The sequence below is a fragment of the Pogona vitticeps genome, chromosome 3 (genome assembly GCF_051106095.1).
Source record: "Pogona vitticeps strain Pit_001003342236 chromosome 3, PviZW2.1, whole genome shotgun sequence".
Classification (NCBI taxonomy): Eukaryota; Metazoa; Chordata; class Lepidosauria; order Squamata; family Agamidae; genus Pogona; species Pogona vitticeps.
The window spans coordinates 70,420,553-70,445,570 of NC_135785.1; the positions used below are offsets into that span (position 1 = coordinate 70,420,553).

Sequence of the window (25,018 nt, forward strand, 5' to 3'; positions counted from 1 at the left end):
ATGGTGGTGGTGAGTGCCAAATTTCTTTGTGAAGAAGGGATGCGAAATGGTGGTCAATTGCATAATTCCAGAGGTGGGTTATGTGCAAGCTTCCAGATGTTGTTAGACTGCAGTTCCCAGTATTCCACATTATTTAAGGCAGGTGTTCTTCAGTACACATATGAAGTTCTCTGCATTCATAATCTTCTCTTTGTAACTTTCAATGCATTCATGTGAAAGAATATAAAACACACACATTAAAACCAGTTTCAAACAATAGAGTCCAATACTGGGGGGAAAAAAACAGAAAAGCTGGCTGAGGGTTTTGCTGGCTGATGAACTGTAGAGCTGTAGTCCAAAAGGAAATTTATGTAAGATCTAGGAAAACATTCTGTTACTGGACTGCCACAACAGAAAAGAGCACCTGGAACAAATCAATATTATGGCACCAGACAGAACCGTCCATATAAGAGGCCTTCAAAGACATAACCTTATCCTAAAGCCATTTTCACACCAGTACAGTATTTGATCTGTGGAACTTGGGTCACTTGTAGACTTTAGTTTATCAGAACAAACATTAAAAACTAGCCTTCTGAATTTTGAATTGCAGCACTCAACAAATATACATCACATACAGAATAGCATGCAAAACCACCTGTGACTTTCTCACCTGTATCTCTCCCTCATAGCAGAGAAGAAATATCCAAAGATTATGCAAATTAAGACAAAACCATGTGAACAGGGACAATTACACTGTGGGTAGAAATATAAAAGGGTCAGAAAATGTGATGATTTCACATTCTCCAAGATGAAAGCTTCCAGACAATGCATTTTCTTGGCGGTTTTCTTTGGCTGGACTCTTGCTGAAAATAAGCTGGTAACATTTCAAGGTATGGAATATGAGAGTAAAATTCTTAAAGGAATTGAAAGCCACGTACTATTGCTTTTCCATCAGAGTAAGATGTTTGCATATAAGTACAGTTTGGAAGGATTACGTCCTAAACTATTGTAAAAAGAGTAATTGATAAACAAATATCCAATTGTGTAGCTCTTCTATATATGAAAATTTGATGTTTACTTGAGATTGGTGAAATTCTATTTCTGCATTTTTACACAGGGTCAGTTATTTCCATGTTTCAAAAAAACAAAGGAAATTAGTAAGCAGACCACAGCTGTACCATCCAAACACAGCTTATACAATGCTTGCCTGCCATAGTCTATATACTGCTATTATGTTCTCTAGTCCAGTGGTCCCCAAACGTGGGCCTCCATATGTCCTTGGACTTCAACTCCCAGAAATCCTGGCCAGCAGATGTGGTGGTGAAGGCTTCTGGGAATTGTAGCCCAAGCACATCTGGAGGCCCAAGGTTGGGGACCACTGCTCTAGTCTATGACAATAAATGTTAATGTATGTAATTGAATGCATGATTGCTTGAAAGTTACCTGAGCCGTTACTAGCGAATGGTCTCTCAATCTTGTAGAGCAAAATTCTTTCATATAATCCTACCCAAATAAAGCAATTATTATGGATATTTTTTAAATTAAAAAGAAAACACAGGCAAATGTGGAAGCAGAGAGACAAGAGAGTATGCAGCATTACCAATTCAAGTGAATGCAGATGTGAGCTGTATCTGGTATATAAAGAGAGAGGCAAATGGAGCTGGGATGAGCCAAGAAATTCGGCTAATCTTCTCTTCTTTCGAGTGAGTATTCTTTAAATGAATTGCAAACAAAGCATATGTTAGGAAGTAATTCTCAAGGAAAAACCCTGAGGTACAAAGGAAAATTCATTATGTAAACCGTCCTCAAAGTTTATATTGAAATAGTTAAGAGATTTGGACATGTGTGCTTAGAAATACTGTAACTGATTTAGGAATCCAACTGGAGATTAAAAAGTATGAAAGTTAAAGAAAATGGGTTGATTTTAATAGTGCTAGATTTGTTAGTGTACAAAAAGGTATTTTCAGCAACTGTACTGTATTACTGACACAGTTTGGGACCTTTTAAATCTTTATAGGCTATGCAGTCACAAATACAGAACACCAGGTGGAAGTGAAACTTTTCTGCATTAATTCTGCAGAATTTTTCATTGTATCTCATACAACTGAACTGGCTAGATAGCTCAGTGGTTTAGGTATCTGACTGTGGAGCCAGAGGATGGGAGTTTGATTCCCCCACTGTGCCTCTTCCAAAGATTGAAAGGTAGATATGACATAAACACAGTGCATGGAGCTACACTTTTTCCCATTCAAACATTCACGTGATACCTTAACTTCCATATCTGAAGTATGAATAATGCATGGTTGTACCACATACCAGAATTAGACAATAAGACCTTAGGGTGTCAGTGTACAAAATCCTGTTGCTTAAATTATGCAGGTATAAGGGAGATAATGTTACTGAGGCTGTCTCATTGTCACAAATTCTTGCTTTTTGTAGGAGAAAATTATCAGCCACACAAGCCAGGAATTTCTTGGAAGGGCCATACTTGGCAGAATTTGCCTCCCAACAAATTCTGGACAATATCTGGATAATTGAATTCTCCCTACTACGTTGCGTCTGCTTGAAAACCCTGCAATTTGTTTTTCAAATGTTTAATCTGCTTATTCTCTTTGTTTGGGTGATCAGTAGTAGACTCCAACTACCAAGTTCCTTTTGTTTTTTTAGATTGATCCAGATGCTCTCAATAGGACAGCCAATCTCCTCCTCCTGTATTTCTGTGTAGGAATATGTATTTTGACATATACTGCAACTCCACCTCCCTTTTTATTCTCTCTGTTCTTTTTGATCAGTTTATATCCCTCAATTGCTGTATTCCAGTCATGAGAGTCGTCCCAAGTTTCAGTTATTCCTATCAAGTCATACTTAGCCTCCAGAATTAAAATTTCCAGTTTTTCTTGTTTGCTTCACACACTCATGGCATTTGTATACAGAGGTTGTGTGATTTGTGGCCTGTTTATCTTTGTACATTTTTATGAATATTATGATGATAATGATTGTTATGATTATTGTTGTGATTATTATTGTTAATGCCCTTTTGATCAGCTTGGTCCATTCCTCTTATTGTGTGTAAGGCTTCATCCAATTCAGTTTAAAGCCCTCCTGATGAAGTTCTTCATGCTGTGGGCAAACACATTCTTCCCAGTCCTTGTTAGATGCAGTCCATCTCTTGCTAGCAGTCCTTCTTCCAGGAAGTTTAGCCCATGGTCCCAAAAACCAAATCCCTCTTGTCAACACCTTCATAACCAATCATTCACCCAGAGGATCCTCCTTTCTCTTTTGATTCCTCTTCCGAGCACTGGTAGGATGGATGAAAAAACTATCTGGGTCCCAAAGTTCTTGAGTTTCCTTCCCAGAACTTCAAAGTCAGGCATGATTTCTTGGTAGCTCCCCTTGGTTGTGTCGTTTGTTCCCACATAGACAAGAAGAAAGGAATGTGTTTCTGTAGGTTCTATGAGTGATGGCAATCCTTCCATTACATCCTTTATCTGTCCTCCAGAGAGACAGCATACCTGACATGGATCCTCCCGGCATATTTCAGTCTCTATTCCACATAGCAGGGAATCCCCTACTACAACTACTCTCCTCTTCTTATTTTTGTAGGGTGTGAGTTCAGTGACTGTATTCTGCTGCACTTCAGTCCTACTCATGTCCTCCTGTGGGGTCTCCTCTGTGTCCTATCTGACGGACTCTTCTTCAAGTAACTGAAAAGGATTTTGTAGTTCCACCAGGGAAGAGTGTCTTCTCCTTCTTTTGCTCCTGTGATTCTTTTCCATGGTGGTTCCTCCACTATATTTGTAGCCTCTACAGCATTTTCCTCCACTGCAATGTTCTGGTTTTCTTCCATCAGCAGTGCCCCATCTGACAGCTGCTGGTGCTCAAGAGTTCTATCAATGTGAGCTTCACCTTCCCTTATAACCTTGAGTGTGGCTACTCACTGCTCCGGGTCTCTGATTTTCTCTTCTAACAGTGCCACAAGTTTACACTTGTTACATGTATACAACATTTTACACTCAGGAAATAATGTACCTGGAAATAAATCCTATGAAACTAAAGGAGGATTGCCTTTGAATACATGCATGTAGGATTGCACTGTAACACATAATTTTATCAATGAAAGTTAGATCCATTGGTTTAATGGAACATACAATAACAAATAGGGTCTTTTTCCTCCTAGATTTAATCCCTCATCCGAATGCCACAGAGAAAATATTGAAGTATATGATGGCCCAACAATTTTATCACGTTTTCTAGGACGAGTATGCAACAGCCATGAATCCGTTCCGGTATTTCATGCAACATCTGGAGCCTTAACATTCCGCATTACAACTGATTCCACAGATTTTGTACGCAACATCTTTGCATTTTATTATTATATTACACCAGACTCATGTAAGTAATCGCAAGATAAACTTCCTTAAGGGAAGAGAAGTCACAATTGTACTCATGGGTCATAGTTGTAGAAACAATTGAAAATTACTTTAATGCTCACCAGAGTTTATATATTAAACAGAACTGTTTAAGAAATTATAAACAACAGCATTGGAAATTGAAGTGTGGGGGAACTTCATACCTGTTTGAATGGTTTTTACATTCTGCAACTGCAAGTTGAAAGAATTTTAGTGATTGTGTGTCAGCTCTAGCTTTCTTAAACTAACATTCATTCTAAGCATAATTGCTGGTACATACCTGAGACCATTGATCCTTATGGGAGGCTGCTGAGTGTGCACAATTTACTGTTGTTTGGAATGCTATTGTTTTGCAGCATGTTATGCAGCTGATGACAAGATGGAACAAATTTATCCTCTCATTCTATTCATCTCGTACAGAAGCCTGTACCCTGAGAGTTGAAAAGGAGGATGCTGAAGGCATGGTCTCTAGGCAGGCTTATGGGAGGGTGATGAGTAGAGAGTGCAAGTAAACCATTTTGAGAAATCTGTAATCAATTGCAATTCCTGTTTTTGCTAATTAAGTTAGCCTTTCTTAAACTTGTGTTCTCTTAAAGCTAACATTAAGGGTTGCGGAGGTTACCTTACTGGTCCAGATGGATCATTCACCAGCCCCAACTACCCCCTGTCGCATCCAGAATTTGCATATTGTGTCTGGTACATAGAGACAGAAAAACATTCCACGATACATTTAACCTTCAGTGACATTTTGTGAGTATATTTTAGTTTATGCATCTTTGCACATTTCAGACAACTTCAGTTTTTGAATAAAATTGCCCAGGTCAACAAGGCATCAAAGAAGTTCTTTGATCTTGTTATTAAAAGTGTATAGTGTTACATGATGAGATTCCAAACCGCTAAAGTCAGAAAGAGATAAAATAGAATTTCAGCAAATGGATCTCAAAATGCTTTTGAAGGGTTTTATAACAAAGTGAACAGCAGGCGGAGCTATCCACCTCTGCTCTTCTGACATCAGGAATACCTTGCTGGTGTTCCTGTCAGAGACTCCATCAGACTTCAGGAACACTCTCCCCTCAGCTGCCTTTTGCTCTCCTCCCAGTTGGTGGTGACAGTGACACTCCTTCTCGTGGTATTAATGGTCCAAAGCAAAACTTAACTTCAGCAGAACATTTTTCTTCCGGGTTGCAACAAGAGACCAAAAGGTTAAATTCTCCTTCCACATCTATGATTCCAATAATTATCATCCCCCCCTCCAGAAGATGCTGCTTGCACTCTCAGAAACGGTGTATACTAAATGCAAAGGCGTATTTAACATCCCATGCAGTTTTGTCTTCCAAAACAGTGGAACTGAAGAGAATCTAGAGAGTGCTCTTAAGATTTCTGAACTAATTTCTGAAATGCATTTAAGAACAACAGTTGCATGGTAGTTGCCATCGTATGCTCTCCTTATATCCAAAGATCTTTTCAACATAAGACCCATTGAACAACAGGGCTTTAGACTGTTTTTCACGAACTTAGCAATTTGCTATTATATGGAAATGCACAAAACATTTGTAATATGACTATCTAAACCAAACCAACTTTTAGATGAACTAGTATGGGGCAGTTTGTAAGCATTAAATAATTCTAGTCACAGAAGAGGCCATGTTTTCAAGAAGAGCCTCACTGATTTCACTTCATTGTAGAATCAAGATGCAGGGTGAAGCGGGGGGTAAGGATACGATCCTAGCCACTTCTCATCCCCTTCTATGAAATGGAGGATAATCATCTATAGGGAAAAGTCTTCTATTTCTCTAGGTTCCATATGTGAACCAGAACCCAGATTTTACAAACTTCTATGCCACGTAGTTTGGGAACTTCCACAAATACAGAAGGCTCCAAACATGTGCCTCCAACTTGCATGAGGAAAATGGAAGAACATGTTTGGAGCCTTCTGTATTTATGGAAGTTCCCAAACTACATGGTATGAGCAAAATTTGCATGAGCAAAATGGAGCTATGCTACTCATACCTGATTTCATGAACTGATTCCATAAACAAGGAGAATGCTTAAATTCCTAGGAATAGGAAAACCTGGATTCAGAGTCCTGCTCTGTTGGAAAAAATGACCAGGTGATCTTGAACCAGTCAGTCATTTTCAGAATAAAGTGCATTACTGTGTCATCCTGGCTAAGGGATGAGGTCCAGAAAGTAACTTTTAACATGTCTGCACTTATTGTTATGATTACAATATTTATACACTTTTAATCATGCAGTTATTGGAAGAAAGACAAATATTATATTTGTGTGTTTTCAAAACACCTATACTGTAATAATATTTTTTGTTTGTTTGTTTGTTTGCAGTCTAGAAATGGATGATAAATGCAGGTTTGATTTTCTTGCCATCTATGATGGTCCAACAACGTCCTCTGGTTTAATTAAACAAGTGTGTGGCCTTCAGCCCCAAACATTTGAATCTTCTTCCAACGTGATGACTGTTGCACTGTCTACAGACTATGCCAATTCATACAGGGGCTTTTCTGCCAGCTATAGAAGTATACCAATATCACAGCCTAACAGTAAGTCTTATTTCACTAGCATGATATTTGGCAACTGTCTGCATGTATAGAAACTAAAATCAGTTACATGGAAGAACTACCAATGATTTGAACAAGGTAATATGCTTTTTAAAAAAAACTGTACAGAATAATCCACTACATCTTGCCTAGCCTCTAAAACATGGAAAGGTGTTTGCCCAGATCACCAATGACATGGTCCCTCCAATTTGGAGCGTCACAGAGCTGTGTCCACATATACCATGGATACCTAACCATTTAAGGATTGTTTCTTCTTGTAATCAAAGGCATGGACCTGTGGTATGAGTACAGGTATTTATGTTCTAGTAAGACCTATGTGTGACTCTTTGTGACCACATGGACCAGAGCACGCCAGCCCCCCCTGTCTTCCACTGTTTCCTGGAGTTGGGTCAAATTCATCGTGGTAGCTTCAATGACACTGTCCATCCATCTAATCTTCTGTCGTCCCCTTCTTCTCTTGCCTTCACACTTTCCCAACATCAGGGTCCTTTGAGGGAGTCTTCTCTTCTCATGAGATGGCCCACATATTGGAGCCTTAGCTACAGGATTTGTCCTTCCAGTGAGCACTCAGGGTTGATTTCCTTCAGAATGGACAGGTTTGATCTCCTTGCAGTTCAGGGGACTCTCAAGAGTCTCCTCCAGCACCACAATTCAAAAGCATCAATTCTTCGGCAATCAGCCTTCTTTATGGTCCAGCTCTCACTTCCATGGGATGTGGTGACGCTGTGGGTTAAACGGCAGAAGCCTCTGTGCTGCAGGGTCAGAAGACCGGCAGTCGTAAGATCGAATCCACGCGACGGAGTGAGCTCCTGTCGCTTGTCCCAGCTCCCGCCAACCTAGCGGTTCGAAAGCATGCAAATGCAAGTAGATACAGTGGTGCCCCGTATAGCGACGATAATCCGTTCCGGAAAAATCGTCGCTATATGGATTTGTCGCTATACGGGGCAAAAAAGCCCATAGAAATGCATTAAAATGTGATTAATGCGTTCCTATGAGCTTCAAACTCACTGTTCAGCGAAGATCCTCCATAGCGCGGTCATTTTCGCTGTTTGGTAAGGGAGGAATCCATCCCAGAAACAGTGGGCGGCCATTTTGAAACCGCCAGTCAGCTGTTGTAAAAGCATTGCTATGATCGGAACCGATCATAGCAAAGCGAAGTTCCACTGCCAGCCAGCCCCGGATGACGCCCGGCCTCCTTGCCGGGGCTGTCCCGAGGCACAGACGGGTGGGCCGGAGGGTCTTTCTCCGGTGAGCGAGGGCTCGGAGGAAGGCAGCCACCTGGGGTGGAAAGGGGGGTGGGAAGGGGCGCGCCGGCCACCCACCGCTCTCCAGCCAGTCAGCTAGCCTGGGAGACACCCGGCTAAGGCCGGCGAGTGAGGGCTTGGAGGGAGGAAGCCCCCCCCCCGGGGTGGGGAGGAGGAGAGGGAAGGGGCGCTCCAGCCTAACGCCGCTAGCCAGCCCCAGAAGCCTGGTCTCCATGGCCGGGCGAGAGCGAGGGGGAGGGAGCGCGGCTGTCTCCAGCCAGCGAGGGCTTGGAGGCAGGCAGCCGGGAAGGGGCGCGCCACTGACCGCCAGCCAGCCAGCCAGCCCCAGACGCCTGGTCTCTATGGCCGGGCGAGAGCGAGGGGGAGGGAGCGTGGCTGTCTCCAGCCAGCGAGGGCTCGGAGGCAGGCAGCCGGGAAGGGGCGCGCCCCTGACCGCCAGCCAGCCAGCCCCAGACACCCGGTCTCCTTGGCGGGGCGCAGACGGGGCGAGGAGGAGGTCTCTGGCGTGCGGGCCACCCCAGCCTCTGCCGCCCTGACCCCGGTCCGGGTGGGCACCTCCTCCTTTGCAGTGCTCTGGCCAGGAGTGCGCCCGGGGATTGGGGCCAGACCCCTCGCCCCTCCTTCCCTCCCTCCTCCCGAGGCAGACGCCAATCAGGAGCGCCCCGCTCCCCCCCCAAAGGCCCTCCCGTCAGCTGTTCCAAAAGGCGAGCCTTTGGGCTGCTCCCAGAGAAGCGCTTCCCTGTGAGCCGCCAAAAAGCTCGCCTTTTGGAACAGCTGAGGGGCGGGCTTTTGGGCTGCTCCCGGAGAAGCGCTTCCCTGCGAGCAGCCCAAAAGCCCGCCTTTTGGAACAGCTGAGGGGCGGGCTTTTGGGCTGCTCCCGGAGAAGCGTTTCCCTGCGAGCAGCCCAAAAGCTCCCCTTTTGGAACAACTGAGGGGTGGACTTTTGGGCTGCTCCCGGAGAAGCGCTTCCATGCGAGCAGCCCAAAGACCCGCCCATCAGCTGTTCCAAAAGGCGAGCCTTTAGGGCTGCTCCTGGGGAAGCACTTCCCCGCGAGCAGCGCAAAGCCCGTTTTTTAGAACAGCTGACCAGCAGGGCCTTTGTGATGATCGTGGGGGAGTGCTCCCCCGCGATCATGACAAAGCAAATTTTCCCCATAGGGGCCATCGCAAAAGATCGCTCTTCCGATGGAAAAAAGTCCATCGCAAAGCGATTTCATCGCTAAACGGAGCGATCGTTATGCGAGGCACCACTGTAAACAGGGACCACCTCGGTGGGAAGGTAACAGCGTTCTGTGTCTAAGTCGCACTGGCCATGTGACCACGGAAGATTGTCTTCAGACAAAACTATGGCTCTATGTCTTGGAAACGGTGATGAGCACCGTTCCTAGAGTCGAACACAGCTGGACAAAAATTGTCAAGGGGAACCTTTACCTTTACCTTTTCTCACTTCCATACATCGCTACAGGAAAAACCATAGCTTTGACTATGCGGACCTTTGTCGGCAAGGTGATGTCTCTGCTGTTAAAGATGCTGTCTAGGTTTGTCATTGCTTTCCTCCCAAGAAGCACGTGTCTTTTAATTTCGTGGGTGCTGTCACCATCTGCAGTGATCATGGAGCCCAAGAAAGTAAAATCTGTGACTGCCTCCATATCTTCCCCTTCGATATGCCAGGAGGTGATGGGACCAGTGGCCATGATCTTGGGTTTTTTTTATGTTGAGCTTCAGACAATTTCTGGCACTCTACTCTTCCACCATCATTAAGAGGTTCTTTAATTCCTCCTCACTTTCTGCCATCAGAGTGGGATCATCTGCATATCGGAGGTTGTTATTTCTTCCGACAATCTTAATTCCATTTTGGGATTCATCCAGTCGTGCCTTTCGCATGATCATTCTGCATATAAGTTAAATAAGCAGGGGGACAATATACAACCTTTTCGTACTCCTTTCCCAATTTTGAACCAATTAGTTGTTCCATATCCAGTTCTAACTGTTGCTTCCTGTTTCACATATAGATTTATTAGGAGATTAGATAAGATAGATAAGGTGGTCAGACACTCCCATTTCTTTAAGGACTCGCCATAGTTTGTCGTGGTCCACAGAGTCAAAGGCTTTTACATAGTCAACGAAGCAGACGTAGATGCTTTTCTGGAACTCTCTGGCTTTCTCCATAATCCAGAACATGTTAGCAATTTGGTCTCTAGTTCCTCTGCCCCGTCAAAATCCAGCTTGTACTTCTTGGAGTTCTTGGTCCACATATTGCTGAAGCTTACCTTGTAGGATTTTGAGCATAACCTTGCTAGCATGTGAAATGAGTCCAATTGTATAGTAGTTGGAGCATTCTTTGGCATTGCTCTTCTTTGGGATTGGGATGTAGACTGATCTTTTCCAGTCCTCTGGCTACCGTTAAGTTTTCCAAACTTGCTGGCATATTGAATGTAGCACCTTAACAGTTTCATCTTTTAAGATTTTAAATAGTTCAACTGGAATGCCATCACCTCCACTGCCCTTGTTGTTAGCCATGCTTTCTAAGGCCCACTTGACTTCACTCTCCAGGATGTCTGGCTCAAGGTTAGTAACCACACTATCTGGGTTGTCCGGGACATCCAAATCTTTCTGGTATAATTCCTTCATGTATTCTTGCCACTTCCTCTTGATGTCTTCTGCTTCTGTTAAGTACCTACCATTTTTGTCCTTTATCATGTCCATCTTTGCACATAGATCTTACATTCCAGGTTCCTATGCAGTATTTTTCTTTGCAACATCGGACTTTTCTTTCACTTCCACGCATGTCCACAGCTGAGCGTCCTCTTGTCTTTGGCCCAACCACTTCATTACCTCTGGAGCTACTTGTACTTTTCCTCCGCTCTTCCTCAATAGCATGTTGGATGCCCTCCAGCCTGAGGGGCTCATCTTCCATTGTCGTATCTTTTAGTGTTTCGCTTCTGTCTGTAGAATTTTCTTGGCAAAGATACTGGAGTGGCTTGCCAGTTCCTGCTCCAGGTGGATCGCATTTAGTCAGCTCTCCACTATGACCTGTCCATCTTGGGTGTCCCTGCACGGCATAGCCCACTGCTTCTCTGAATTACTCAAGCCCCTTTGCCACAACAAGGCAGCAATTCGTGAAGGTGTGAAATGGACTGGTTGTTGATAAAATGATCTTTTATCATACTGAATGTTATAAGAAGGCACAATATTCTCATGTAGGAAGGATAATGACCATAATCTTTCCCTCCTGTCATCACTTGAATATTTTCCCATCTTGAGCTATATTACTACTGTTGTTTTTTATTGTATTGTATTGTTTTATCTATTATTGTTAGCCACCCAGGGTAGACTTCAGTCTAGATGGGTGGGGTATAGATAGATAGATAGATAGATAGATAGATAGATAGATAGATAGATAGATAGATAGATAGATAGATAGATAGATAGATAGATAGATAGATAGATAGATAGATAGATAGATAGATAGATAGATAGATAGATATAATTGTACCAGATTTTCATTTCACCTGTGCATAATAGTCAAACTATGATGAAGACAAAATGTGTTCTAGGCTGATTTTATGTTCTTTATAAAGTTATAAATAGGGATACCAGTGTGATACAGTGGATAGAGTAATGGACTAGGACTCAGGAGACCTCAGTTTGAATCTCCACTCAGCCATGGAAATGCACTGGGGTGTGGAACCGGTAAAAACATTCCTAAAATATCTCACTTACCTTAACAATCCCGTTAAGATCACTGTAAGTTGGTTCCAACTTGAAAGCACATAACAAATAAAGTGATATCCCCATGGACACATATATTGCATTATCTTGGAAGTCTTGGAGTTTTTAAAGCACCCATTTGTGCTATCAGATGTATCACCATCACCTATTTAAGTGCTTGCATATACACTTTTTTGTAAGGGAAGTGGTGGGTTAAACCGCAGAAACCTCTGTGTTGCAAAGTCAGAAGACCTGCAGTCGCAAGATCGAATCCACAGAACAGAGTGAGCCCCCGCTGCTTGTCCAAGCTCCTGCCAGCCTACCGGTTCAAAAGCATGCAAAATGCAAAATGTGAGTAGATAAATAGGTACCACCACAGTGGAAAGGTAACAGTGTTCCGTGTCTAGTCACGCTGGCCACGTGACCATGGAATATTGTCTTCAGACAAAAGCTAGCTCTATGGGTTGGAAACAGAGATGAGCACCACCCCCTAGAGTTGGACACGACTGGACAAATTGTCAAGGGGAACCTTTACCTTTACCTTTATATACACTTTTAAAAAATAGCAAATTCACATCTTTGGCTATAAAAAATAGAAAAGATATTAAACAAATAAGAAGCTGTTCTTACACTGAGCAAAGCTATATGTAGAAATGGCAATCAATTTTTTGTCATTGATAAGATTCTAAAAGATGCACTGAATGAAATGTGTTTTATTTTAAGAGAAGCAGAATGAAGGTATCTTGAAAAACAGAGAAAAAAAATAATAGGGAGAAATTTCCATGAACAAAGAGGGAGAAAGGCATTACCTAGTTACATCAATTAAACAACAGGAATTCAACATATTAGAAGGATGATCTAATAATTAAAAATGGAAGCTATTCGTTTGTACAAACAACACTATAGAATATTTCCTGTTTTATCGATCTGAACAATTTTGGAAATTATCAATGACTTTCACATATTCTAATCTCTTACTGATTTAATACAGACATGGATCACATTAGACTTTACCGATGAGCGCCCTCTTTTCCACACCAATCCCCGTCACCCTCAAATGCTTCTCGGAAGCCACAAGCAAGATATAATGACCCAAGTCCTGAGTATTAGTATTGTCAGGTAAAAAGAAAAACTTTTTTTCAGTATTTATTTTCATCACATTAAGCATGAATTAAACTTGCTTGTGTGTCTTATGCTGTCAAGTTGGAACTGCCTTATAGTCGCCCTAACAAGGTTTTCAAGGTAAAGGTAAAGGTAAAGGTTCCCCTTGACAATTTTTTTGTCCAGTCGTGTTCGACTCTAGGGGGCGGTGCTCATCCCCGTTTCCAAGCCATAGAGCCAGCATTTTGTCCGAAGACAATCTTCCGTGGTCACATGGCCAGTGCGACTTAGACACGGAACGCTGTTACCTTCCCACCGAGGTGGTCCCTATTTATCTACTTGCATTTGCATGCTTTTGAACCGCTAGGTTGGCGGGAGCTGGGACAAGTGACGGGAGCTCACTCCATCGCGTGGATTTGATCTTACGACTGCTTGGTCTTCTGACCCTGCAGCACAGGCTTCTGCGGTTTAGCCCGCAGTGCCACCACGTCCCCTTTCAAGGTAAGTGAGATCTTTAAAGTGTGTTTTTACCAGTTCCACACCCCAAGTGAGTTATGGCCGAGTGGGGATTCAAACTCTATTCTCCAGAAGAGTCCTAGGGTTAGGACTACCTACTACATCACACTGGGAATCCCTTACTAACTTCTTTTCTAAACTAAACAGCCCCAAATGTTGAAGCCTTTGTACTCAGAGAAGTTGCTTGTGATCATTTTGACAACCCCCTTCTCCATCTTTTTCAGTTTTATTACTCCTTTTAGAAGTCATGCTTTAATATATTTATACACTTAAGTAGTTCAACTACCTTTCTGTCTGCCTTACTCTCACCTTGCTCGCCCGGATATCTTTTGAAGCTGCGCTGAGGTTCTAACAATGCTCTTTGTTATCAATGAAAAGGAAGATAATGCTGGACCCCACAAAAATAAATGGAACATTAATCCAGACAAGATAATTTTGCATTATTTGCATTTATTCTTTTGTCTCCCCCCAACCCCACTCTAATTACTATCAGCATCCCTCAGCTGTTCTTCAGACACAATGACCATTACTCTAAGCAAATCTCACTTGGAGTTACTTGGCTACAATGGAAATGATCTGACCCTGAATGACCCAGCTTGCAGACCTATTGCATTAAACCCAGTGATATTTTCTTTTTCACTCAACGGCTGTGGAACACTTAAAAAGGTAAAAAAAGCAATGTACAACAAAACCATCTAACTCCAGATTTAAGGTGAATTCTTTTGTTCTTTGACCTGATCCAGCCAAAAAAGATTTACCTGAGCTATATCTGCCAATGGCATTCATGGACAATGTAGTAAAAATGTTGTCAACTTATTTTCACACTTCCCTGCCCCCAACCCCATCATGGCTGCTTTTGGATAAGTTGTTTAATATCAGCAGAAACAGATGTGTGGAAATGGTGCAGAACAGACAAGCCTAAGAAATACTCCTTTCTCTCAATATTGAAAAGACACTGTTGAACCTTAAATTGTATGCCCAAGAATCCCTCTTAATTCCATGTAATTATAATCCTGATGCTAGAGTTTAAACTTGTCACATTATTACTAGTTTACAAATGAGCTTTTATTTTTGGCAAGTTTTTTTTCACTGAATGCCTCAATGTGCTTTTTATTGTTGTAAAAGGCTTCAATGCTTGACTTGCAGAAGATGTTCTTCCATTCTGAAATACAGACTTGGCAAAATATCAAAGCAGCTGAGTTGCAAAAAGCTAGGCCTTTCTTAAGTAATTTCTCAAATTATGTGCCCAAATAACACTGGCATATAATATCAGTATGTTTAACTCTCAGAATCCGTAGCCAATGTAGTCACTAGCTATGGGGCCTGAGGTATTCCCAGAACTGTACTCATTTATTTACTACTGACATTCATATACCACCCCACTAGTGCACAGCACTGTTCTGCACAGTGTACATATAAAACAGAAAAAAATGTGCAATCCAACCAATTAGAACCAGGCAGCAGCTAGCTAAAACAAGCCGACATTGAGGACTGACTGTGCAGTGTATCTCAGCTGAGGTACAGGACATGTAAATTCAAAAGGGGCTGGCACTGAAGGCCTCAGGGAAAAGGGGAGTCTTCAGCAGCCTCTTAAAATGGGGGGGACGGAGCCAGGCAAAGCTCCATCGGAAGGTGGTTCCGGAGAATTGGCGCCACTGCAGAGAGGGCTTGATTTCTTGTTGAAGGCTTTTTAGCCTCCTTCAGCGTAGCCACCCAGAGAAGCATAGCAAACTAAAGTAACATTTCTAAACTCTGGTGAGATTTTGTTTAACTGCGATGCTTGGAAACTGAAAATGGCCCAATCTGTGCTCTTTGTTGTTACAAGACACCTTCAATGACAAAAAAAGCAGTATCAGTCTCATAAAACTGTGTTGTTGTTTTTTCATGTCTCAATGACCAAAAAAAGCATGTATCATTCTCATAAAACTGTTTTTTTTCTTGTCTTGCACAGAGTGACGGCCACACCATCTCTTATAGCAACACTATTGCTGCCTCACCAATGGGTGACATAATCACCCGGCAAAAACACATTGAGATTACTGTGCAGTGTATCATGGAAAACAATTCAACTGTAGAAGTCATATATATAACCGAAAATGAATCTCAGTATAACACAAGTGCCCTAGGTAGATACAACCTCAGCATGTCCTTCTATGAATCAGGTTCCTTCTCCACAGAAATACTTGATTCTCCCTACTATGTAGATCTGAACCAAACTCTCTATGCACAAGTCAGCTTGCATTCCACAGATCCCAACCTGTTAGTATTTGTGGATACCTGCACAGCATCACCAAACCCCAATTCAGAATCTCCACTATATGATTTGGTCACAAATGGGTGAGTAATTAAACTCTTCTTTTTGCATTACTATATTACTAAATGAACTAAGAGGTGGCATGCATATGCAAAACCAAGGTTATATGCAAATTCATTTCCCTGGAATAGTATGCAAAATCAAGGAATTGATTACATTGATAGTGAAGAAATAAATTGCCTATTTTATAGGTCTTATGCTTATTTCACTGAACATCCAACTATATTCAAGAGAATTATATTCAGGCAAGAAAACATGGAAGCCATTGTGATGTATCTGGCAAAGGTTCAACACTTTCAAAAAGGCAATTGTTGGAAACCAAAAGGAAAGCCAAATAAAATTAAGTTATTCTTAGGCCTTATTAGAAATCAACAAAATACGACCTGTGTGCCTTATGCCTTCTCCCCCCACACCCACTTGCACCCCCGTGTGTTAAACCACCATACATACTCTTCACAGCTCTGGTAGCTTTTCCCCCCCATACTGTCTTGACAAAGAAATAAGAAGAGGCACTTTATATAAAATGTACTGCTGAAAAGGGTAAAGGTCTGTGACTGACTGTTTTAGAGGTATTGTATTCAAAATATGATGACAGTAAAACAATCTGGACATTCTCTTACAGCTGTGCCAAAGACAGTTCTTATGTGGCTTACCCACTCCTTGAACATTACGGACGATTCAGATTCAGTTCCTTCAAGTTCTTACGGAGTCTCCCATCTGTTTACCTGCACTGTGAGGTGTTAATCTGTGACAGCAGCAACCGTAACTCACGCTGTACTCAAGGCTGCATTTCTCGACATAAGAGAGAAGTGCCTTTGTACAAATGGAAAGGGAAAACTATGGTGGGACCACTCCGTCTGAAAGGAGACCACAACCCTATTGGTCACTCAGGTTAGTATGCTGCAAGAACGATGACTTCTTATGTTACTTTGGTGAGACTGCAACTGCAGATGTCTTTGATTTTATAAACAATGATTTGGAGAGAAATATTTATAAACAGTTTGAAAGTTAAAACTTTACCACCATCAGACTGCAGTTAGTTGCTCTTCCTGCAAGCTGAAGAAAGTGAAGGAGTTGTACTGCTCATTCTTTTTTAAAAGTATATACAGTGGTGCCTCGCTTAACGAACACACCGTTTAATGACGAATCCGCATAGCAATCTCTTTTTTGAGATCGCAAATGCGATCGCATTGCGATGTTTTAATGGGTAAAACATTGCATTGTGATGATCGGTAAGCATTTCGCTTACAGATCTTTGCACTGCAATGTTTTTTTAAACAGCTGATCAGCGGTTCCAAAATGGCCGCCGCAACCATTTTCGTGCCCGAAGTTTAATGCGTTCCTATGGTGTTTTCCATTCCGCTTAGCGATGTTTCCTCATAGCGACGATTAATCTGGAATGGATTAACGTCGCTATGCGGGGCACCATTGTATTGATATACAGCTGTGTCATTTGTGAACAAGATTTTTACACTCCATTACTCTTCTGGTTTCTATATTCAGATTTTTCTATTCAAGTCTATCCTGAAGAGAGCCAGAATGCACAGTCCAAGAGCATGAACACCCTTACATTTGTCGTGTTGGTAACAAATGCTGTCCTCCTTGCTGGTCTAGCAGCAAAACACCTCATCAGTTGCAAACCAGGACACAGAAACCAGAAACTGCAAAGCTACTAAGAGATATTCTTGGTTACAGGCATCACTCCAAGCCATGTTTTGAAGAGATACATTTAAAAACTGGGTTTTCATGAATCTTTACTTAAATGGTTACTTACCGCAAATAAACCAGGTAAACTTCAGGATATCTGAATACTGCAGAGATACTGGCTGTCACCAGATTTAAGAGAAACATATTCAAAACGGTAGCTGGGCAAGAAACTATTTTTAAAAAAATGCTCCTTCACTTCAAGGAAAGAAACTTTCCAGTCTCCTAAACACAAATCAGCCTGTATACCACCTCACATTGATCAAGTGGGCCCCCAGGGGATGTAAGTAAGGCAGGACATTTCATTTGCATGAACTTCATTAAGTCAAATTTAAGAATTAAGCTATCATTTTGCACCTTTATATACGAGGATGGGCTTTCGGAAGATATGTTTTTATTTATATATTCTAAGCAAAGTGTCCTATAACTTATGAAACAAAATACAAAGAAATAAAGCATCCATTCTATCAGAAACTCTGTTAGTTCCTGCTGAATTTTACAAACTTAAAGAATGTACAATATTAAGTATGCGGCATGGCACCCCAGTGCTGAGAGGTGACAGATGAGGGAAGAAATGGAAATGCAATCTAAAAGGGTATCTAGGCATACCATGTAGTGGACAAGTCTAGCAAAATTGACATGTGTCACTCACTAAAACGTACCCATTTTTCCTCATAACACATATGCATCCTCCAAAGAAATGATTCTTTATGTACGAAACCAAATATAACTGGATAAAGTTCAATTCTTGACTGTCTGGATTAAAAATTAAAGCAACAAGGAGAATATTAATAAAGCTGCAAATTGTTTTATTTAGAGTGTTTTTCCATTGCTCAACACAACGACAAACATCCAAAAAAGTAACTTTTTTGAAATGTGTATGAATAAATAAGTCATAAATCAATGTAAAAATATTTTCTGAACTGTAAAAAAATCTTTTTTGCACATTACAGATACTCAAACACTAAGAGTAGTGTACAACACTGAGAAACGTATAATAACAAGTACAAATTCTGAAGTTTTAAATAATTACAAAGTTGGAAGCATAAAGCTTTGAAAAGCTTGTAAAATAAATACTTGCACTTGGAAAATACATTGAGGCCCTCTATTTTTTTTATTTTTTTTTAAATGCCTACCTCTTGCCAGTCAAGTGTCCTTCTCTCAGATCCCCATTTTCTGGTAACACATTATTGCAATCCTGAACCAAATCCTTTACTGCAGCAATTTTATTATCTACATGTTCCTGAAGTTTCTGCATACGCACATCAATATAGTCCATTAATCTCTTCTCCATCAGTTCCATGTTTTTAGAGATGAGTTTTTCCAAGTACATGTAAACAGGCTGCTGCTCTAGACTACAAGAAATGGAAACATAAGCCAAAATACCAAAAATGTAAATATGTACTTAATAATTAGTCAGAATTTTAAAATACCTCAGTAAAAAGTACAACACTGACAAACCAAGTTGAGAATAATGGAAAACCTCATGCTACTTGATACTCTGAATAGTTAAATAAGGGTGACTTAGAAATCATAACTCTTTATTTTTTTCAGTAACAAAATCCACTAAGGCATATACTCTATGAGCTCATATCAGAATGAAAAAACATAAGAGCATAAGAAAAGCTCTGCTGGATCAAATTAAAAGCATATCTAGCCTGTTTCCCACAGTTGCCAATCAGCTAATCTTAAAGAAGCCCACAAGCACGACATGACTGCAGAAACAGCTACTGAACTGTGAGCACTTTGTGGACTCTCAGAAGCTGGTCCCATTACCCTGCTAAGAGTAGCCAGAAGTCCAGTTCCTCACACTCATAACTATTCTCTGGATAAAATTTTATAAAATAACCAAACTAGAACTCACCCAACGGTATGAATACAATCTTCAGATACAGAGTTATTCTCACAGTGTTTGTTCCTTTCATCTAGTCGTAGACGATTCACTTGGCCACATACCGTTTGAAGAAGTGGAAGCAGCCGAGTGCCATTGGGAATATCGGGGTTTTCATTTCCTTGCTCTTGTAAAAATGATGATACCAACCCTCTAAAATCATTTTGGGAAACTATATCACTGGGCTTTGGAGCCTGAAGTCCTGGACACTCAGAAATATTTCCCGTACTTGGAACCTGCCTGTTCCTATTGATGTTCATGTCTTCTGCAACCTTTTCAGCCATCAATGTAGCTTTCAGAAGAGAAGGTCCATTGTGCAAATGACCCAGTCCTCCAAGATCAGTTACTTCTTTTGATCCATCAACAGTATGATTGCTTCCAAGCATATATCCATTTCTTCCAAAGATATTTTGTAACTTCTCTCCATAAGCATGTCCATTCTGATGGAAATAAAATACATGGACATAGTTACAAGCTATACATGAAGCCCAAGCAAGTAAATGTATGAAGACCCAACAGTAATAGGTATCTTTTTGGATGAAACCATTTTGAACTGAGAGCCTAAGGTTCAAGCTCATTTATTTCTCTTACCCTTACACCACCCTTTCGGTCCAGAAGACCACTTGACAAATACTTTGTTTGCTTAGTACCTTCCAAATGACCTGTTTGTTTGTTCCTGCCAAGCTTTGTTACTAAAAACAATGATATACTATTGCTGCTTACAAAAAAAAATGCTATTTATCCTTCAATCTAAGAAGTAACACAGGGAAACATAGGAGTTCCCAGGCAACAGTAAATGGAAAATGAAGATAAAAATTACTTTGAATGAGGGATTAATCAGGCAAAATAAAAAAGGGGGCAACTAGGATTAATGAAACAATGCAGTATTTTCATTGTGATTTTCTTCATAATCTACTTGTTGCAAATTTTACAAGTGTTTCAAAGAAATAATAAAATATGCTTCTCTTTAACTATGTCAATGTAAAACGATTTTGTTGTTAGCGCAAAATCTGCAGAAATTCAGCAGTGTATTGATCAGTCCAGGTAGTTCAAATAACTCATGCATACACAGGCAACTTCTCCCAACACCAATGTGTATTTACAGGATATATACAGCAGTTCAGTCTGGCAGCATAACATGATAGCATTCATCACAAATCAGGAATACATCTTCTGTACAGTTTCAAATATATATATATACATCTGCATGTGACCGATCACATTAGATGTTACATCATCCATGGGTCAGCATCCATGAGTCAGCATGACTCAGCATTCTTACACACCTGTACAATATGGATGCTTATCCTTGACATTTGTAGACTGGGAGAACAATCTAAACAGATAGGGGCTGCTTATGTTGCCAAATGCATAACTAAATTGGAAGAATCAGGCTGAAATGGGGGGAAAGCAAAAGTTCTCTGTACTAAAGATACACAGCAGAGATGGGGTTATTCATATATGAATATCCCTGCACAGGTGGTGTTAACAAGGGTCTAGCCCCATGGGGCCGAACAGTCCACTCACCGATCTGCCGTGGATACAATATGAATACCCCCATCTCTAATACTCAGTCTGCCACCCCCTGCTGACTAAAATTTCCCTGAGTCTGCCACACCATTTTATAAAGAATAACTCACCTTCTGTTGAAACCGAACCATATCCATGAGCTGTTGAGCCCCAGGCGATAACTTTGATCCCACAGATTCCACTATAGTTTGAACTTTGCGTATGTCTATTCCTGATCCCAGAGCAGCAAAGTCTGACACAGATTTCATAGTAACTGTTTTGACTTGTACTAATATTTTACTGATGAGTACTCTCTGTTTTTCACCGATGGAGAGCAGCTAGTGAAGAAAAGACATACATGCAAGCTGTGAAATACACATGTTAATGTGATGATTAGTTCACCAAAATATCATAAACAGCAGATCTAAACTAAATACTTTCTCTACTATTATGGTGTATGGCAATTTTTACATGCCATGCCAAACTACACTTTAGCACAACAAGACTGTACAGGAATAAGCCATAATCAACCCTGGGGTCCTATGTTCCCCTTCCCTCTTCTCCTTCTGTGTGCTTGGGAAGAGGAGTTAAAAGTATCTCCAAAGCTAGTTAATCTTAATCAAAATCCCAAAATTGGATGCCCTCCACTTACTTTGGATTACAAATCCCTTCAGTCAAAGTCAGTATGATCAGAGATCAGAGGTGATGGGGGTTACAGTAAAACATGAGAAGGGTACCAAGGAGGACTGATTTCAACTCTGGTTAATTCCAATTAATTAACCTCAGAAGCTATAGCTAAGTGTTAGTGACCAGATAATTGAGCAAGGATTGTCAAGCAGAAAGCAAATTGCCCTTTTATTTTTATTTTTATAAAACTATGAGTTTAATAACCTGTGTTTGATCCACATTTTTGTAGAAAGAAATATGCACTGCAACTACTGATTTGTTGGAAGAGTATCTAGTTTTTCCTTATATTATCTTGCTGGCCTGATTTACTGAAACTACTACTTGATGTGCCTTAAATTCTTCCGTTTATAGAATAGCTCATTAAAACACTATTCTACAGAGAAGACATTTGTATTAGTTGAGATGAGAATTCGATTGCTAGGAAGCATTTTTTAATTTACTTTGCAAGTCAGAATTCCCTATTTTTATTTATTTCATTAGTCAAAACTGAACATAGCACAAAGCAGTGTTTCCATTTATCTTCCTTTAACAAAATACGTACGAACATGTCAGAAATATGTTATTTTGCTTCCTACCTTTATCTTACAAGAGGCTGTGGAGCAATCCAATTTTAGATACTTTTTGTACAACATAATAGGGTTGTTTTTGCTAGAAAATAAAATAAATGAACTGTGAGAAGTCTATGCAACAATGTCACAGCTTAAAAGTTTTCCACACATACAAAACAAAAACAAAACAAATAAGCAAATATCAGGGAAGTATACTTAGTCTGTCTCAACTCATCACAATCTAGTAAAAGGAAACATTACTGCATTTACAAACACCTGAAGCTTTAAATCATTCTGACGTCTTCACAATGATTTGTTGACACTCATCAGTGACAAAAACACATTATAAAGAATGGCACACCTAGTCCACAAGTGAGAGAAAACTGTATACATGGAAACCACTTACATGGATGCAAAGTCTGGAGGTTGTTTGTTTCCCTGTCCAGTAATATGTCCCATCCCCTTTCCCTTTGCTTGTTCTTCTTCTTTCACAACTGAATTCTCTTCTGGAGAGTGTTCTGACCTTTTCAAGCCATTTTAAAGCAGTAAGACCACTAAGAGGCACAATGAGGAGAACTCCCAAAATGCACACACAACTGCCTGGATCTCATCTTGCTTACAATATTAAGGCTCACTCAAGTTCATATTATTTATGTCAGAAACATTTACAGAAATACTATTATAAAACAAATTCACTTTCTTAGCAGAGGAATTCAGAAATAAACTTACAAAGGCATATTTTAGACAACATTTGTAACAGCTATCTCCAGCCTAGAGACCTATTCAAGCTCCGTTTTTCATGTCATTTCTGGATGCACATCTGGAAGCCCACCTGGTTGAGCTCTGCCTACTCCATTTACTATTCTATCAATAACTCTTCCTTTTGGTGTAATAAGGACTGTTGCTCTCACAAGCTCAATCCACAGAGTCCAGTCCCTAATATTTCATCTGCTATATCCAGTGACACATATCTAGCTTTTTCTTTCTGCTGGAAGACTGCATGCCTTCTGACACAGGAAGGAACTGAGGGTCTCAACAGTACCCAAAAAACTGCTGTGAGTTTCACTGTACTAGCAGAAAATATCCTAGAGTCAACAGCAAAGCGTACGTTAGCAGCGGCAGTAGTAATTATTATTTTTAAATTAGAACTAAAACACACATTATCTATTTCTTCCAGGGTTTCAGCATGTCACAGAAAAATAACATCTGGGCAGGTTAGCAAAGTATGAGAGCTAATAAAATCTGGAGATTTAATTGTTAAGCTGCATATCCCATCTCTGATTTTTAGACTGATTAAAATGGGTAATCAATGGAAACACAATAGAACAGGTTAAGCATTTCAAATACCTTGGTATCAACTTTCAATATAACTTATTTTGGACACAACACCGTAATTCTGTTACAAATCTAGCCACTTCCAGCACCCTTGCAGTCTCCCGGTTTTTCTACAATACTGGCAACCAATTCATCCCTGCAGCCATAAAGGTTTTTAACGCTAAAGTTCAGGCCCAAATTCTATACGGTTGCCCTATATGGATCAGCTCATTCGACCATTCTATTGAGTGTATCCAGTCAAAATTTCTTCGCAAAATATTAGGGCTGCCTAATTGCGTCCCATACGCTGCTCTTTGCCTGGAAACCGGACAGACTTCAATCGAATCTAGAGCCTGGTTGATTACCTTCAAATACTGGCTGAGACTTCATAACGACCCTGATCCAAATAGTCTCATTTTTCAACTACTTCAAGATTCATCCTCCTCCAACTGGCTTGCCATCATCGAGAAAAAAATTAGTGCTTTGGGTCTATGCTTGGACTCCTTCTACATGCTGTCTGCTTCTGAAACGTTTCAAATAATTAAACAAAGAGTCCTGGACATTGAGCAACAAAACCTTTACAATGCGGCTAACAAGACTTGTTCACCAGTGAAATTGTCTCTTCCTTGCAAATTTGGACATATAGCTTCATACCTCTCTGCACTAAGTAACCCCCAGCACCGGAGGGCGTTCTCATTGGCCCGGTTTAATGTGATGCCATCTGCAGTCCTGACGGGCAGATTTTTAAGGACCCCCCACGCAGATAGGCTTTGTTCATGCAAACAAAACTGTATCGATTCAATTTCCCATATCCTATTAGGGTGTCCCAAGTATACTGCCCCTCGTATCCAACTTTTAGAACCAATTTTAAAAAACAAATCAGGCCTCTCTGAAGCTGACAAAGTTTATTTTATGTTGAGTGACTCTTTACAGGATGTATCTGCGAGTGTAGCATCCTTTCTACACTATGTTACAATCCTGTGTAACAAAGACCAGCAAACTGTACTCCTCTTTTAACTTTCCTTTTATACGTTGTCTTGTCTATGCCAATAAAGGTCTGATTGATTGATAGACTGATTCAGAAACTTCAAAGAACAAAACTACTGACCTATCATGCTCAGTAGAGAAGATTTTTTCTCCCTTTGCAGTTCTACAGTATTCTTCTCCTATGTAGACTTCCATATTTCGTGCTTCACTCACAACACCAAGACCGATAATTTCTTCAGATCCATGGGCATCACAATGCAAGTACAGTAAACATGGGGCAATGCTGTCATTATTTAATCGGCCTTCAAGAACCACACTGTCCTCACTAGAAGAAAGGAAAGGTCAATTTAGGTTAAGCACTCTGAAGAGCCAATGATTTTGGAAAAACTAACAGTTAAACATAATTCACAATAAATTATATGTGACAACAGTCTGAAAAACAGATAATATTATACAGCTAAAGGCAGAGGTTGGGAACATTACCTTTTGGATTACAACTATTTGAATT

At 40.7% G+C, this 25,018-nt stretch overlaps 2 protein-coding genes across 4 annotated transcripts in view; one reads left to right on the top strand and one right to left on the bottom strand.

Moving 5' to 3' along the window:
• On the top strand, positions 1-18,690 carry LOC110087215 (CUB and zona pellucida-like domain-containing protein 1). The gene is made up of 10 exons (XM_072993268.2): positions 1-73; positions 3,583-3,679; positions 4,157-4,371; positions 4,985-5,138; positions 6,731-6,945; positions 8,296-8,298; positions 14,050-14,222; positions 15,508-15,893; positions 16,493-16,761; positions 17,374-18,690. The coding sequence occupies exons 1-10, from the start codon at positions 1-3 to the stop codon at positions 17,544-17,546; spliced, it is 1,758 nt and encodes a 585-aa protein (XP_072849369.2). The 3' UTR covers positions 17,547-18,690.
• C3H10orf88 (chromosome 3 C10orf88 homolog) overlaps positions 18,367-25,018 on the bottom strand; it is a 10,905-nt gene continuing 4,253 nt past the window's right edge. For 2 of the 3 annotated variants that reach the window (XM_020808757.3, XM_072995432.2), the window contains exons 2-7: positions 24,632-24,835; positions 22,616-22,732; positions 22,237-22,309; positions 21,106-21,312; positions 19,439-19,905; positions 18,367-18,929 (exon numbers count right to left, since the gene is read on the bottom strand). In XM_020808757.3, coding sequence (XP_020664416.3) covers positions 18,707-18,929; positions 19,439-19,905; positions 21,106-21,312; positions 22,237-22,309; positions 22,616-22,732; positions 24,632-24,835 — 1,291 coding nt within the window. In that variant the 3' untranslated portion in view covers positions 18,367-18,706. The remainder of the gene's footprint in view (positions 18,930-19,438; positions 19,906-21,105; positions 21,313-22,236; positions 22,310-22,615; positions 22,733-24,631; positions 24,836-25,018) is intronic. The other variant, XM_020808758.3, reaches the window with a different exon arrangement.